This window comes from Xyrauchen texanus, chromosome 9 (assembly GCF_025860055.1).
Source record: "Xyrauchen texanus isolate HMW12.3.18 chromosome 9, RBS_HiC_50CHRs, whole genome shotgun sequence".
NCBI classification, from domain to species: domain Eukaryota; kingdom Metazoa; phylum Chordata; class Actinopteri; order Cypriniformes; family Catostomidae; genus Xyrauchen; species Xyrauchen texanus.
In genome coordinates, this window is record NC_068284.1 from 18358691 (window position 1) to 18377211 (window position 18521).

General features: G+C 37.7%; 1 protein-coding gene across 1 annotated transcript in view; it reads left to right on the forward strand.

The window, feature by feature from the left end:
• The window catches only part of LOC127648749 (chloride channel protein 2-like), a 61058-nt gene extending 43505 nt beyond the window's left edge, over window positions 1-17553 (forward strand). The window contains exons 14-24 of the mRNA XM_052133486.1: window positions 521-631; window positions 956-1166; window positions 1285-1418; window positions 5652-5830; window positions 7264-7372; window positions 7469-7515; window positions 11110-11175; window positions 11764-11802; window positions 11991-12095; window positions 12352-12438; window positions 13129-17553. Of these exons, the coding sequence (XP_051989446.1) occupies window positions 521-631; window positions 956-1166; window positions 1285-1418; window positions 5652-5830; window positions 7264-7372; window positions 7469-7515; window positions 11110-11175; window positions 11764-11802; window positions 11991-12095; window positions 12352-12438; window positions 13129-13581 (1541 nt within the window). The 3' untranslated portion in view covers window positions 13582-17553. The remainder of the gene's footprint in view (window positions 1-520; window positions 632-955; window positions 1167-1284; window positions 1419-5651; window positions 5831-7263; window positions 7373-7468; window positions 7516-11109; window positions 11176-11763; window positions 11803-11990; window positions 12096-12351; window positions 12439-13128) is intronic.
• Window positions 17554-18521: the final 968 nt, after the last annotated feature.

Consider the following 18521-nt stretch of genomic DNA (forward strand, 5'->3'; position numbering starts at 1 on the left):
TACCAATTTGGAGCAATGTTTGTTGTCACACCTAAATGTCATTAACTATATATGTGAATTTATGCAGTTTTAATGTACAATATAGTGGCCCCAAAAAGTATCTGAACACAATATATTACAAAGTATTAAACCAAACACACATTTCAAGCAAAACATTTCACAAAAAGAATATGTTAGGTTTTGAATTATAAAGCAAAAATAGTTCAAAATTAAGTCAGAAAGTAGTTGGACACTTTCTGGTTTCCAAAATCTGTGGAACATGTTAAAGGTTATTGTGACACCTGTGGTTACTTTGCTTGGACACCTTTGTGAAAATAATGGGAACTGATGCTGCATTTATCAAAAGCACCTTGATATCAGTTGTTAAAAAGTAATGACAAAAAGTAAAGTTAATTTTGAGTAAAGCATAATTTTTTGCAGATGCCACTTGGTTTGTTGCAAGAACATTCAAATATTTAGTGTGACAAAAGTTTCTAAACACTTTGGGACCATAGTGCCATGCTATGTCTGTTTTGTGCAGGTGCTGCATTCGGTCGACTGGTTGGCGAGAGTATGGCTGCCATCTTTCCCGAAGGAATACACGCTGACAACACTGTATATCCCATAGTTCCCGGTGGTTACGCAGTTGTAGGTGAGAGTGTCCATTGTGCCTGCATTCTCGAAGATGTCTATTTGTTTTCTTTCAAAACCCATCAGTTTGAGCCCGTCACAAATGTATCTTATTCACACACGTAATTGAACCTGCGGGGTGTTGTATGCAAGAGTTATATATTTTTCATTAACCCACACAGACCAACAGCCAAATTAGATTTTGCCTGTGGAAATGGCTTCAGCAGTAGCACTGCATTGTGAAGTGGAGCAGAAAGCTTGTCAAGAGCACAATAGGAAATCAGGTGGCTTGTGGCCGGTGACAACTACTGTAATTTGATGCGGAACGAAATGTTGATTCCCACAGGGGCGGCGGCTCTCTCTGGTGCAGTCACTCACACCGTGTCCACGGCCGTCATTGTGTTTGAGCTGACCGGTCAAATCTCACACATCCTGCCTGTGATGATCGCTGTGATATTGGCCAATGCCGTGGCTCAGAGTCTGCAGCCTTCTCTGTATGATTCCATCATCAGGATCCAGAAACTTCCCTATCTGCCAGAGCTGGGCTGGGGACAGGAGTGAGAACTTAAGCTATTACATTTTCGCTTGACATTACTTTTTACTCTCATATCATTCCCCTGGCTTTTGGGGGGGCTTACTCCCCATCTTATATTTATTTTATTTTTTTACCTGTAGGAAATATAATATCCGGGTGGAGGACATAATGGTGAGAGACGTGCGATATATCACTCTCTCCTCTTCTTACCGGGACCTGCAGGAAGCTCTCGTAACAGGCCAGCTTAAAACCCTTGCATTGGTGGAGTCCAAAGGTGAGACATACTGTGTATAGAATCCAATGTCTTTTAATTTTTTTAATGAAATAACTGAGCTCTTGTTTTCAGGCTTTTAGTCCACATTCTGCACATGTCCTTCATGCCACTATCACTATCTTTCATCTTAAAGAGTTCTGATTCAGCTTTATGGAATGGATGTCAAGGCCATTGCCTTTTTCCAAACATTCAGCAATATTTTTTAATGGTTTTTTTTTCTCTGTGTATTACTCAAAATGTAAGAACAGTTTTGCTGAAATCACTGATTGCAATTGCAGTTTTTGATTGGTAAGACATTTTTGGGAAGAAGGGAGCAGTGATTTACCAAAGTGGGTTTTCAATGGCTGAAGTTGTGACATAGAGAGCAAGGTGACTGATGACCCATATAATGCAATAAACATATTATACATACATTTATATTATATTACAGTATATTATACATTAAGGGCTGTCAATTGATTAAAACTAGTAATCAAATGAATTACATGATGTGCTGTTTAATTAATCACATTAATCACAATTAAACACATAAGGCCCACATAAAAAAAGGTAATTTAGAACATAATTAAAATAATTATAAATATAATATATAATAAGATTATAATTCATAAAATGCAAATGCATTACATCATATACATATACATAACAGACAAGTAAAGCATTTCGACAATACAAAAGCCCCTTTCACACATGCAACCAGATAAATTACTGGAAAATAGATGAGTTCCCTTTACTGGTAAATGTACCATATGTGCTGCTCACACATACCATCAAAATGGATATTTATTGGTGCTTATGATACAACTTTTCATTAAAGGAAATTTTCGGAGCAAAATTTGCCAGTATTTTCAAAAGGGTGGTGTTCACACATGACCTTTAACCTGAAAAATGCAGTACATTTTCTGGAAAACAATGTATGTGAGAAAGGGACTAAAGAGTGCCTTTAAAAGTCAAAAATTGTTTATTTTATCGCCATATAATTGAACATTACCATTTTATTGGCATACATCATTCTGCTCTATTTTTAATTGTTGGTCTATGTACTCATGTGTCAGATGGGTGCTTTTGGAGCGTCTGACTTTGGATGCGTTTCACTAGTTTTCAGTGCCTCTAGTCCTAACCGTTGTTGTAACTGGGTTCAATGGAAAGGAGGAGGCGGGAACCGGGCAAAGCTTCAAAGTAATGTTTTAATAAACTCAAACACAAAAACACACAAACATAAACGCATACACGGCAGCTGCCTGTAGCTCTCTCTCTCCTGAAATGCCGCATCTTGTTGCACTTATCACTCTCCTCGGCTGATAAGCCCGATTGGGGTCGGCGTGTGTAGTCATGGCCTGGGCCCGCCCTCTTCCTTGTCACAGTTGTGTTTTTGGGAAAATGTGCCAAATTAAACATAGTTTGAAACTTTGAAAAATGCATCTTTGAAAAATGTGTCACTTTAAAAACTGTCGCTGTCTTTGCAAAGCATCTGTGAAAGGCTGTATGCTGCCTGCTCTTTGGTTTGAAGAGATGGGCTGCCTGTTCAGCTGGAGCGCTGACTGCCCCCTACTGCACCAAGGTGGCACATCAAGGCTGAACAGCTCCGATAGTATCAAAATTCCCAGTTACAGAATTTAGGTTGGAGTTCAGGTCGGAGCCCACCTGACTCCAGAGTCAATGATCCTGCTGGGTTCTATAGAGCGTTGTCAGCTGCAGTCCTTGCTCTCGCAGCAACTCAGCCGAGCCCGCAGACTGGAGTACTTAAGAGAGGGTGCCCAGCACAATGGCACCAACGTGCCCATATTCTCCCAGGACTCTTCCCCCAAGACTGCCCATGACATACGCTTCCTGATATTAGCTATAAACAAAAGAGGCTAGTGTTAATTAGAAGCATGATTAATTGCATTAAATATTTTTAACACATAATTTTTCATATAACTGACCACACTAAATTAACTTGTCTAATCAACAGCCCTAATTATATTATATTATACAGTATTATATTATATTATTTCACACATTATTTACTTAAAGCCCCATGAAATAAAATATTTGACTTTTTTTTGCTTGTAGTCCATGTCTATTAGCTTTGGAGCCATCTAATGTAGAGGTCTGCAACCCGGCCCAGGCCCGAGGGGATCCAAGAACCCATTAGGTTTCAGGCCAGGTTCGGGTCAGTTTTTCAAATAGGTCTTCGTGTTTGGGTCAGGTTTGGGTTTTTAATTAATGAAAAAATAAACAGGCTTACTGAACTTCTTTCATGCACGCACTCTCATTCACAGACACGTGCGAAAATACAAAATAAAGTTAGGGGCCGTTCACACAGAATGTGTTTTTGCACAAGTCTGTTCTGTTTTCCCATTGTTTAAACATGCTGGATGAACGTCTCTTGCAGGACCAGCATATTTTAAACACCATGTGGAGTTAAAAAGAACTTCAAATTGTCAAAATGCATGTTGAGACACCTGCGCTCTGTTTCATACTTTGCGCTGCATCTAGATTGTTTTTAGCGAAGGTGTCACAAAGATTCAGCATTCTATTTGCATTGAGGGAAGTTTTGCATTTTTTCATATTATTCCAGATTGTTCTGCACCAAGTGAGGTTTCAGCAAATAAAGGGTAAGGCAGTGCTTTTTGCCCTGTGTGCTTTAGTGTACTAAGGGGCTGCAATGCCTTGTTAAAACAGTGTATGTTTACTGTTTTGGTACTGCTATGAATGTTGCCAATATACTTACATAAAATACAGCCTATTGCAACAGTACTTGCTAGGACAAGAAATTAGATAGTAATTTCAGGTTCGGGTCGAACCTGCGGTATCCGAGACCACGTGGTCTTGGGTAAAGGTCAGGTTTAATTTTAAGGCCCGTGCAGACCTCTGATCTACTGTATATGCTAGTGTACTCATAAAAGTTGATACACATTTAAGGCCATGTCCACACTTAAACGCATCTTTATCTCTATGTTTTGGCCTTCCGTCCACACTGATTTGACAATGCTCTTCCAAGTGGATCAATTTGAAAATGCCATCTTAACGTTGTGTGCATGGGAAAGATTGAGATATCTGAAAACGATGAGGTATTTGTTGTCATGTGACAGTCATGTGATCCATTCAACCCAAAACAATCAAGATGGGGGCCACATTGTAACTGCATTATTGTGCCTGTTATTCACTTTGAGAGCATTGTTAAAGATAAATGTTACTCTTTAAAGCCTTCACAATGCATTCCTTCACAGGCGACGCAAAGTTTACTCGGTATTGCTTTCCGGTGACCGAACACAAAGACAATTTGGTTTGAGCTCATACATGCAACAGCGATTTTTCATGCGCAGAAAGGGGATTTATGCAGTTTCATATGTTTTAGTGTGGACGAGCAACTTTTGGAAAATGCTTGAAAATGGCAGTATGGACAGAGAGCTTACAAAAACACAGTTTTCAAATGTATCCAGATTAATGTGGACATAGCCTAAAATGTACAGTCTTTCCTTTCTGTGAAAATGGACCAAAAATACTGATGACTCATCTTGCATTACACAGATTTTAGTCCAATCAGATACTCTTAAGAATGGCTTTGTTCATGGCTGTGACATAAACTCAAGCTTAGTGGCTATTTTAAAAAAGAGACCATTTCAATTTGTCCCTCCAAAAATGTTATAAATAGGAAATATGCCAACACAGGAAAGATGTCATCGCTTGTCGAGTGTTATCTTTGGTCTTTAAGTAACAAAAAGTGCATTCTGAAGTTCAGTCAGGTTGGTATGGTTAAAAATGGCCAAAAATCAGACTATTCTACCCCTAGAAGTGTGTTGTTGTAGATGCCTGGAATGGGAATGAGCTTGATGATTGTGGAGAAAAAGTTTAGTGTGAGATGTTTGTATGTTGCTTTGAAACAGAGTGTGCTATGAAGAAAAATGCAAAGAAACAATGGCTAAAGAGATGGCTATGTGTACTTTTCAATGTTTCTTGTGCCTTAAGTATAGTTCTTTTGTTTCCAAAAGCAGCACCTTGTTAATAAATTTCCTAAATGAAAGCTCACAGATGTAAATGTTTTCCCACAATTCCACCTCTCACCCTGTGACAGATACATTCTTTACCTTCTCAATCTCCTTTCCCACCCTTCCTCCATTTCCCTTTGCTATCCTCCATTCTTCCAGCTCTCCCGCTGTGTCTCTCTCACTTCTCTCTTTCTCTCTCTTTCCCTCTCTCTCTGGTCTCTCTGCTGTCTCCCCTGCCTGTGTCCCCACCTGGCTCCAGAGTCAATGATCCTGCTGGGTTCTATAGAGCGTTCTCAGCTGCAGTCCTTGCTCTCGCAGCAACTCAGCCGAGCCCGCAGGCTGGAGTACTTAAGAGAGCATGCCCAGGACAACGGCACCCACGTGCCCATATTCTCCCAGGACTCTTCCCCCAAGACTGCCCATGGCGTGCGCTTCCTGGTATGAGCTTTACACAAAAGAGGCTAGTGTTAATTAGAAGGCAGCAATGAAAGGCATATGAAGCAATTATCCTTGCATTTTTCATCCTTTTTTATATACAAGGGCGAGAAAAAGTAAGTGAGCCCATTAGAATTACCTGCATTTATGTTTGTCTTAAAATCTGGTTTGATCTTCATTGAAGTTACAATAATGAACGAAGACAATCTGTTTTAACTAATAAAACAGAAAGTATTGCAGTATTCTTGTACATATTGAATACATCATTCAAACATTCACAGTGTAGTTTGGACAAAGTATGTGAACACCTAGGCTTATGACGTCAACCAAAGCTAATTAGAGAAAGGGTTACAAAGTTATCTCAAAGAGCTTAGATATTCATCTGTCCACAATTTAGTACTGTGGCTTCTCTCCCAAGAAGTGGACGTCCAGCCAAAATGTATAAAGGGCACACCACAGAATGCTCAATGAGGTAAAACGAACCCTAGAGTGACAGAGAAAGATTTAAAGGAATCATTGTTACTGGTTAACAAATATTAAACAAGCATGGTGTCCATGGCAGGACACCACAAAGGAAGTTGCTGCTTTCCAGCCATTACAGGCTCATTACAAAGACTCCACATCAGACATCCAAAGAATATGGCTAAGCTGAAGCAGTCCTGTAAGGAAGAATGATCCAAAATTCCTTCTGAACGAATTCGACATGTTTCTACCGAATGTTTAAGTACCCTGAAATCAAACTCATTCTACAAAATTACTGACAAGCGGCATTCTCCATAAGGCGCTACTGTGTCTCAGAGACACGGGTTCTGGTTCCATGGAAACCAGGAAGTAACCATGTTCACATTAAAAATGGCAGACGTGATTCAGATATGCTAGACTGACATTTAGGTTTAGGGTTGAGCAATTTCAGCTGTAGAACTTTCAATCAACCTACTGTCGCTGAATTCACAGTGAGATCCAAAATGGTGCCTTGAAGCATTATGACCACTTTGATGCCAAAACGGCATTGGTTCTAGTGCGTGTAGTAATCAAGCTTGACACGCCATGAGATTTGAGAGCTGCAGAACATTTTCAGTAATAGCAAACTCAATTTCGGTCTGTTCCTCACACAGAGTTATTGTATGGCTTCAAAAGACTCAGAATACAGCAGTTTAATTAAGTCCGTCCTTATTTTGGCATTCGTCTTTGGAGTCTGTGGTTCCCAGTTGTGTAAATTTTACAGTAAGAACAAACAAATCTTAATGTCACATCATCCATCATTTAAAAAAAAAATAATAATAAATGTTATGTTTTCTTTGTCAGTCATTACAAAGAAGGAAATGTGTGGTTTGCAGTCAATTCTGAGTTCAGCAATACACTGGGGAGTATTTGAAGGGAGTATGTTAGTAATCAACCTTGTTAATATGTGGATCTAACAGACTGTTTTTCTCTAGATCTCCACCGAAGAGTCCTCCTACAGCCCCACTCTGACTAACTCTCAGATCCCCCTGAAGTCTGCCCTGAAGACGGTGTCTGCAATCAGCAACACAGACTCAATGAATAGTGTGTATATCACACTTACTCATACGTTTCAACTCCCACACATTTAAGCCATGTTCCGCTGTTTCTTGTGCTAATCAAATAACTCCTCTTTTGCAGACTCTCCAAATGTCTCCTCCGGGGAACCTGTAAAGGAGGTAGTTGAGGTAAGATGACTCTCTAGGGAGAGTGGGTGAAATGAAGCACTTCTATTGCTGTAGATTTTACAGGTGTTCAGAGAATGAACATGGGGCAGGAGGCACAAATGGATCCACCTGCCAAAGCAGCAATACAGTTAGCCTAAATGTCTTGTTTGATTTGCTTTCTTTATGTTTCAAACATTGTTTTGGGCTTTGTTCAGATAGGCAGCAGAAATATGATTTATTTTTCTTGTTAAATTACTTGTAGTCTGAACTGCCATAATCCCACATGAAATCCTATTGTTATAAACACGCTCCAAAACACTTACTGTATATATTTCGTTTGAAATAAGTTTAAAATCGGATTTTTCAAATTGCCTTTCCGTCTGAACTTGAGAATGGATTTCAAATAGTTTTTCATTATTCTAGATATTAAAGTCACATTGTATCACAAAGCACAGTAGTGTCAACAGCTGTGTCTAAATTCACTCATGTTTGCTTACATATGGCACTCACTATGTTTTGAATATTGAATGAGCAAAGAAGAGAGTGGTTCCCTGCACACCATATGCATAAAGGTGTAAATACAGTGTATACTGTAAAGATTCTGATGAATATGCTCTTTCATTCATTTTGCACCGGGCGAGATGTCATAATGGAAATGAGCAGAGGCGTATTTTTCAGTTTATCAATCTCACTTTCCATGATGACAACTTGTGTCTTATGTCTTTTGACATCACTTTGCTGAAGCGCAAGTCATTATAACACTTAGTCATTATTCTTACATAATTGAATTGTAGAACATTTTTACAAGCAATTGAATGTCTTTAATTCAGATTAAAACAGTTTCATTGAGCCAAAATAATTTAGTTGGATTAGGTCAAATCAGTGTACTCTAGTAGTTTTAACTCAATTTTATTAGGTTTGTCAAACTAAATGTACTAATTTTTAATTTAATTAATTTCTTATGTTGGTATAACTTAATTTATTTTATTATTCATCAGTGTATGCCACATGATTTGAGTGCCACTCAAATCAAGTATCACTTGAAAGTAAAGATCCATCCTCAACCTAAGCACAAGCACCATTCTTCACCACAATGGTAACCCCCAAAACCTTAATTACCACATATCAATATAACGGAAAATTAAATATTAACAAATCTCTTCCTTTTCTCATCTTGCTCCAAAATTTGTAAAATAACACTTAATTTCTACATATTTTGTCCCTATCCAGTCCTATGCCAAGCATTTAAATGGATAGAATGCACCATCAAGTTGTGACTAAATGTTCTAGAATTGTGTTGCTTTTGTTCATTTTAATGAAGTAAATTGAACAAGCAGCAAAAAATTATTTTTTAAATACCAACCAATACACAGAGGAGCCAAAACATTATGACCACTCACAGGTGAAGCGAATAATATTGATAATCTCCTAACAAGGCCACATATCAATGTCTGGGTAGATAAGATGGTAAGAGAACCATCAGTTCTCGTTGTCGATGTGCTGATTGCAGGAGGAATGGGCAGGAGGGAAGACCTGGGGCCGGTTGTATAAACATAGCCATTAACTTAAGACTGCATCTAATAATTAGTTTGACTAGCTAAAGATGCCATAGAAAGCCTGTTGCATAAAACAAGCTCACAGTTGTCTTTAGTAAGACAGTCTAATTTGCATTGCATTGTGGGAAAAATAAGACACTGAACAGCTTAAAAAAATGGCAGACAGTGGACGCTCAATACATTTTTTATTCGCTAAGAATATTTGCTTATTAGAGGACTACAATGCTTCAAAATGTATTTTAATGAACACATTTAGTGATTTATCCCAAATAATTAAAAACAACATTTTGTTACCATTTTTGAAGTCCATGTCTTCAACCAAGTCTCAACTCAAGCCCCTTTCAGCCCCCACTGGCTCAGCTGACAGTTATTTTCATTGGCAAAGTGGAATGTAAACAAAAGTTAGCCTGAGGTGTGCTGTCTTACATTTTGGTCTTTAATTGGACTGATCTAAGTTTTTATGCAACTGACTGAATAAATTAACACCAACATTTTAGATGACTAACTAGTAAGACTAGTCTAAAACAGTTTTATGCAACCGGCCCAACAAGGGCCAAATTTATATGGCCAGAAGACTAGGTCAGAGCATTTCTGAAACGGCAAGCCTTGTGGGGTGCTCCCGGGTCAGCAGTGGTGAGTACCTACCAACTGTGGTCCAAGGAGGGACAAACCACAAACCGGTGACAGCAAGTTGGGCGCCCAAGGCTCATCGATGCGTTAGGGCAACAAAGGCTATCCCGTCTGGTCCGAACTGCCAGAATGTCTAATATGGCACAAGTCACAGAAAATGTTAATGATCGTTACGGGAGGAATGTGTCAAAACACACAGAACTGACAGCTTTTAAAAAATACATTGTCAAAACTCCAAAACAAACTTAAAATAAAAATTACCTAGAATAAATTTGAGCTTACACAGTATATAATACAATTTTAAACCTTCATTAAACAGGTAAACTAGACAGCAGAAACACTAGACAGCTCTGAGAAATGTTATGCTATTATTCTATTATGCTATTATGATAATATGTTATTATATTTTATTGATATTAAAGCATTTTTTAAGAGTTGAACTACTTTCTCCTTTCCCAGCATAATATGCAAAAACAAATAAAAGTTTGCCATTGAATTTTCTCAAAACTATAAACACTGTGTTACTGTGGAGCTATAAAAATGACTCCGTTTGATTTGAACAATCGTCCAGCCACATAACATTGACTCAAGCAATGTTTGTTTGATCAACCACAGACAGTTCTGTTCGGTGGCGCTAGCGGAGCACAAATTACACACTTTAGCTTCAACTTTGGTAGCCCTAAATACTAAAGCTGAAACAATAAAAAAATAACTAAACAGAAACTACAAAACACTGATAAAACTACAGCTAAACTTACTGTTGGAGTGTGAAATCCAATGAAAATTAAACTCAATTGGGATGATAAATTGAAATATAAATTAAAACTGATGTGTGTAATTCTTGCAACACTAGCATCACCAAACAAAAAAGAATTGCAAAAAACAAAACATTGTTTTCAAACAGCTTTTTTGAACACATTTTCCATTGATCAAACAAACAGAGAGTCCCGCTGTATGTTTAGATCTGTGTCTGGCTGGACAGCCACTCAAAATATTTATAACACAGTGTTTCCAGTTTTCAAGGAAATCAGCCTACGAATGGCTTATAGTTGTATCAGCATAATAAGCTGGGATAAAACTATTTTTTACACACTTTAGATTTAAATAAAATAATGTCAACTATAATAACTTGTGGTAATTCTGTTGTAAATTTTTCACCTTCCCACACAAATTCTTTTATCAAGCGACATCTGTTGACCAGCGTAAATGAAATGTTCTGTTAGCTGAGCATTAACAAGGGATTTTGGCTGTTGAATTTGTTATACATTACCCCTTTCTCCCATTCTCTGTCGAGGACCAATGAAAGATGTTAGGCTCTAACAGTGTCCCTTGATAATAGTCAATGTTTAAGGTACAGTTGAGGGAGTTTTGCATTAAAGTTGCATTAACGCTTTATGCTCCTCCCTTTTCTATCTGTTCTGTCTGGAAGATTAATGCTGGCCCCATGGCTCCAAAGAGGAGCAGGAGGCCCAAGCGTGTGAAGATAACCATGGCGGTAAGAGCGCTGCTGCAGGGACCTGTTCCGTTCCGCTCTCCCACAAACACGCATCATTGGGGTGACAGTGGCACAGCTAATAGGGCCTGCACAGCACAGAGGCCTTATTGAGTTCTGCCTGAGTAATGTTTTGATAACTCTCCTCCACTATAGTACTTCCCCTCTAGGGAACGGGGAACAAGCTGACTCATGGGATGTTCATGCCATGTTATGAAGTTTATATTTGTCTCTCATGATAATATACCTAAAGACAGATGTCAGGAAATTTCACAGCATTTCAGAAAGTTGATTATAGTCCAAGTCAAGCCTTAAACTCTCCAACCAAATTAAGAACCTTTCGCAAAAGCTATTCCCGTCTTATTTCTTTATTGCCTTCTTAATGACATCCAATCTTCCTTACCCTCCCCTGGGCTGCGTTTAATGTATTGCTTAAGCTTACTAATGTTTAGTAAAACTTGAGCTGCTTCGGTAGATTGCATTAGTATGTCCTGCTTGTCTTGTGAACAAAGTGAATTGCATGATCATCTGTGAAGAGGTGAAAGGGACAATAGTGCGTTTCTATGTTTAACTCTAACCTCTCGTTTTCAGGACACTCCTGATGTAGAAGATGACATGTCAACAGCAGAGGTAAACTTACTGTATTTACTGATAAAGATTTTATATGCTCCTTTTAATGTTCCATTATGTAGCGAAATCAATATTGCATAAGTTGAATGAAACCTCTTTTGCCCCGTCTGTTCTTGTAACTTTTTTCAGGTTTACCTTCTTAAAATAATCATTTGCTCTAACAATTTTTTTTTTTTTTTTTTGGTCAGATAGCAGAGTGGGAGGAGCAACAGTTTGATGAGGCTGTCAATTTCAACAACTGTAAAATAGACCCCGCCCCCTTTCAGCTGGTGGAGCGGACATCTTTGCATAAGGTAGGGACTAGAAGCCATTTATCATTACCAAGATCATTGAGAATTAAGAATGTTACGTTAACTCTTGTTAATGTTTATAAATGTTTGTCTGAAAAGCTAGTTCTCTGGGGGGGGGGGATAAACGTTCTTCTCTATGTTTCAAGTGAGAAAAGATTTATCTAGGGTTTGGAAAACTAACAAGACAGTTTTGCTATCACAGTTGCCCTTAATGAAGCAGGAACGTCAGCCCTCATCTCTGTCCTTTTGTGCGTTACAGACACACACTATTTTCTCACTACTTGGCCTGGACCATGCTTATGTCACCAGCACTGGACGTCTAGTTGGAGTAGTCTCTTTAAAGGAGGTTTGTTTTATTATATTCATTCATTTGATCTTTTTCGTGCTTTGATTTATTGCCACTTCATTTTCAATTATATTTCAAAAATGTCAAATTTACTGTCATTGGCAAACACTTTCCCATTCATTATATCATGTTGATGTTTTTTTGTTTTTTTTTTAAGCATGTAAAATACAGCTTTTAAAGGGATAGTTCACCCAAAAAATCTGTGATTTATTTATTAGCCTTGTGTTGTTACAAACCCTTTTTTCCATGTAACAAAAAAGGAGAAATGTTTTCAAAGGATTTATTTGCCATTTATTGAAAGTGAACTATGACTACGGTTTGAAAAGCTACTAAAAGGACAAAAAAAACACCATAAAAACACAGTAAAAGCAGTCAGTATGACTCCCACACTATATTCCAAGTGTTCTTAAGCCATTCTAACAATGTTTGATGAAATTTGAATGAAATTTAAGTCGTTTTTCACTCTCAAATTAAATCATTAATTAACTCTAATATGGTGGCTACATCATGATATATGGTCGTAATAGCCACCATATTTTGTGTTCCATTGAAGAAGATCATACAGGTTTGGAGTGACATTGGAGTGAGTAAATAATCACAGAAATCACAATATATTTTTTGGGTAACTATCCCTTTAAAGCTCACTCAATATAGTGAGCTGAAGGATTTAATCATTGTGTCTGTCTGTAGCTGCGTAAGGCAATTGAGGGCTCTGTAACAGTAACTGGAGTGAAAGTTCGTCCCCCGCTGGCCAGCTTCCGTGACAGTGGCAACAGCAGCAGTGTTTCAGAGGTTACTGAACTTCACAAGCTCTGGAGTCGTCACAAGACCATATCGTTGCCACTGGAACCCAACCTCCCAGACTTGGAAGACCAAGTGGAGCAGCCGTCCGAGGGCAGCCTCGTGAATGAGACCGAGTGCACAGAGCTGTCCAGTCAGTACAGCCCGTTACACACAGACGACCAATCAGAAATCTCCAACGCCGATGCCACGCCCCAAGAGGAGCACCTATCACAGCTGCCCTGTAACTGTAGTCACCCTCTTGAGGATGGCTTGGAGGAAGTCAATGAGCATTGCCCGACCCAGAATGAGGAACCCTTGAGTAAGGGTAGCCCCTTGCATTTAAAGGGGAAACCAGAATGACAGCTGGCTGTGATTGGCAATGCACACTCCATTTACACCATAAACAGGATTGTGAAGTCAGGGTGAGGAGAACTTGGAGGCAAATCTTGAAGCTGTGAAGCACACTGTCTGCTCTGTACTAATCAAACCCCCAGTAGCTGGTCCTGCCCTCCAAACATGCCATGTGTGTGGGTATTTTTATTTGTATGTGTGGGATGTTCATAGATACATGCTGCAGGGTGAGTGCTCTGTGACTAAATGTGGTAGGATACATTTAACGTCAACGTAATTTGCCGTTCACAACCTAATTTACTTCGGTAATGAGAACAAATGTAGGACGGGGCTTGAATTTATCCACTGAGAATTCATTGGATTGTGAAAAGTGGGTGTTACATGCTACCAGAATGGAGCCAGACCAAAAATGAGTTATATATGTGAAGAGCTATTTAGCTATTGGTTAACATTGCCCAATAGCCTGCACGCCCTAAGAGATGTCAGCGGAAAAGGAAATTAATTTAAGTGAAAGAGCAAGTTATTTAATTTTGATGAAAGAATACAAAGTAAGGCTTTAAAGCGTTAATTCAGTGCGCTTTATTGCATCAAAATTCACGTGTTACTATTTTTTATGTAAGTAACCATGTAGGCCAGGCCAGTGATAGGCTTATGTTCAGTGATATTAAAATAAAATTAATAATATATTGACTTCTAAAGCCACTTTTTGTATTGTCTAATCAATGCGTTAGATGTTTTGATTATTATATATTGAATTATCTTTATTTAGAGGCCTTTTTCAGCAAAAAAAAATATTTATTTGATTAAATGTGATTAATTGTATTAGTTAATCGACATTGCATGTAATTAATCAGATTACCATTTTTAATCGATTGGCAGCCCTAAAATGAAGACAAACGAATTTTATCTTTGGAATAACGTCAACTGATGAATCATTCACAATAAGACCAGGAACTTGCATTGAGCTGAATGTGCATTTAATGATTTTTATGTTGATTTTAATGTAAAGTTTAAAGTTATGTCAGACTATGGTGGGCTCATGAGTTTGTGGATGTGTTTTTTTATGTATATTCATCTTAAATTTGTGTGTTGGTTGATGTGTGGTTTCATAGCGCACTCCTGTATGTGTTTTGTCTTTGTGCAAGTGAGAGAGTGTGCGAAGAAAGGCAGAGTGTGTGTGAGTGTGACTCAGCTGCACCTAGCCAACGCACCCATCTGGTGCCGACACTTTAAATCCAAATAGAATTGTCTCTGAGAGCAAAACTACAATTTCGCTCTAAAAATAGCCCTTAATAACCCACACTGCAAGGAAACATGGGGGTGGGGGAAGTAAGGGAATGGGTGGGTTTAAAAGGATACAGAGGACATGGAGAACAAGAAAATAATGCAAAACCAGGGAAAGATAGAAAGGGTACAGAAAAGAGTGATGAGGAAGATTAGATACAAAATGAATGGTGATTAATAGTCTTACAGAGGAGCTTCCAACCAGGGCAGTTTTGAAGCACATTGTAATTACCATTCAAATAAAACACAGCAATACACAAACCTTTTCCATACTGATAAGACCTGGGGGGGAAAGACTTGGTTTAGGTGGTGATACCTGTAATAATGATTAATGATAGCCCACAACATGTTAAGCATGCACAGATATGTGTCAAGAAGACCAGCATAATGCATAGCTGCCTGGTCATTTTAAAATGTACAAAAGCATCTCCCCTCAAAACACTAAATATCCTGAGACACTCCAAATGGAGAAATGGAGGCTCTTAAATTCTTAATTATATGCATGCACCCCAATGCAATCATTTGCATGCACGTGTACAAACAATACTCGTCATGAAGACGTATATGTTACTTCATCAGGTTTCATTATTTGGCCTCTGGAAATTTTTACATAATTTATGAGGCTAAATGATTTTGGAAAGAAAAATCCAGAGCTTAGTACTTTTTGCATGTGCTCATTTGTTTTAAGGAATAGTTTACCCAGAATGAGATTTCTGTCATTACTTACTCACCCTCATGTCGTTCCAGACCCATATAACGTATTTTCTTTTGCCAGATATAATATTAAACATTAATGCAAAAATAAATATTTTAAAAGATGTTCCATTTGCTGATTTCCAGACAATAGCAGTTGATAGCAACTCACTTTAAACAGGGCCAGATTAAGACTCCTGAGTGCCCGTGGGCATGAATTTATGTAGTGCCGGACCCCTGGATAATAGTTTACACTTGATTAATGATACTGAAAAACTTAAATAACCCTTCAATAAAAAACTGACCGTAGACAATTTTACATATGCCATCACGTGGTGCCACCATGGATGTGGCGCCCTTGGGCAAGTGCCCAATTGCCCATAGGGTTAATCTGGCCCTGACTTTAAATCTTAAAAAAAGCACCCAAAAGTGTCATAAAAGTAGTCCACATGACTTGTGCATTATATTCCAAGTCTTGTGAAGACATACTATCACTTTGTATGATAAACAGACCGAAATTTAAGTCATTATTCACTCTCAAATCAAATGATTGATCAACATCTGTAAACAGACAACAAATAAAATATAGTGACATATCAATAACAACAAACCTCACTGGATCTTGCACGTCTTGTGATGAAATGCTATGACATCATGTCACTATTAACTGCTATTGTTTAAAAATCAGTGATCATGACATTGTTTCAAAAATCTACTTTTGTGTTTCACAGAAGTGAGATAGCCATATAGGTTTGGATCGAAATGAGCATGAATAAATAATTACATAATGTTTGTTTGGGGGGGTGAACTATCCCTTTAAGACAACTATCATGCCAGTTCAAACACCAAATCACAAGGATTTTGGGATGGTATCTGCAGTTTAGATTGAGTAAATACAAAATCCTTCTAACCGGGCAGTTTGTGGTCCACTGTGCAGTTCTCATCCAGCAATGTTCAAATTTGAATATATCATCAAATTGTTGAAATGTAACTTATTACAATGATGGATATTTTGTGTACGTGCAATCTAGTTGCATTTGAATTATTTTACATATGGAAAGCTTTTTTAATTTGATTTTGATAGCTTTGTCAACTGTGCAATAATGCTTTTCTCAGAATTAATGCTTGCCAAATAGGATTATTTTACTGAACACTGGCTCTATTTCTACAGTGCATAGTATTGAAATGATTTGTTAAATATTTGCAATAATGCACAAAACGAATGAGTTTATACTGAAACAAACAGACAAGTGGGAGTAAGAGTCTGAGCCATTATATTTTTAAAATGCCTTTTAAAAGTTCACAACCTTTAATGTGTTTACTGACCTCAGCAGTGGAGTATTAACAGTATTTTCTGTTTGCATCAATAATGTGCTTGAACAAGGATAAGCAGAATGGTAAATAACAGCACAACTACCCCAGTCACAGCAAAAGCAGAGCTAAATGGAGAAGGTTACGTCTGTTTGTTTGTTTGTTTGTTTGTTTTTGTGCACTGCAGAAATGAGGAGCTAAGGGTTTGATTTAAACGGATTAAGGCAAGTGGACTAAACCCAGAACCATGACACTGATTCCTGATGCAGTCTTTTCTCATTCTCACAGAAATGAAATTTTGTAAGTGCAAAATGTTTTTCGCTTTTCATTTCGGCTGCACTTATCGGCCGTTTTATTAACGTTTGTTATAACGCATATAATTCATATAATTGCTGACAGGAATAACTTTAGCTAATGATCTTTAGATGTGTTGTGTCATGTTTTGTCTCCGTTTGGCGCTTGTGCAGTTTAAATCAAGCCCATGGTGTGTAGATTGTCTGCCGATATGCCGCACATTTAATGTAGAGTTAAGCAATAAGTCTGCTTCCATCCCCTAAAATGTTTTTTATAAATAATTTGCTTGTACAGAATACAGGGTAAAACGGTATGTATGAACTCTATTCACATTCCCATGTACATATAGAGATAAACATTTTGAATCAGCTGTTACCTTTATTTTCAGAAACATTACATTTTTTTGTACATCAGTATATTAAATTTCAACTTTAAAAGTTGTTTTTGTTCTAAGCAATATTTATTCATGACCTAACTCTTAAAAGAATTGTTCACCCAAAAATTAAAATTCTCTCATTATTTACTCACCCTCATGCCATCCCAGATGTGTGAATCCCCCCCCCCCCCCCCTCTGCTGAACCACAAATGAAGATTTTTAGAAAAATATTTCAGCTCTGTAGGTGCTTACAATGCAAGTGAATGGTGACCAAAACTTTTAAGCTCTGAAAAGCACATAAATGCAGCATAAATGTAATCCATGTGAGTCCAGTGGTTTAATATTTGTCTTCAGAAGTCATATGATAGGTGTGGGTGAGAAACAGATCAATATTTAGGTGTCCTTTTTCATTATTAATCTCAACTTTAATTTTTCCTAGTGCTCTTCTCTCCTAAGAGCTCTTCTTCTTTTGTTTTTGGCGATTTGCATTATTTGTCCATATCGCCACCTACTGGGCAGGGAGGATAATTTATAATAAAAAAAGGACTAAATATGTATCTGTTTCTCACCCACACCAACCACTGGAGCCATATGGATTACTTTTATTATGCCTGTATGTGCTTTTAGGAGCTTCAAAGTTTTAGCCACCATTCAATAGCATTGTATGGACCTACAGAGCTGAACAATTCTTTTAAAAATCTTTGTGTTCTGCAGAATAAAGAGTAAATGAGAGAATTTTATTTTTATTAATGTTAAATAATAATATTTTTGACTTGGATCAAACCAGTTAATTTAGATGTTACAACATGAAACATCTTTTTTTTTATTTACTTTTTTAAGTGTGGTATCTGTATATTTAGGGTTTGCAGCAGATGTTACACTACAAACAAATATTTTTCCTTAATTGTTTTTTTTTATCAGTTTTTTAATCAGTAGGTCTAATGATTCAGCAGTAAACATATGATGAATATACACATAACTTTAATGCAAT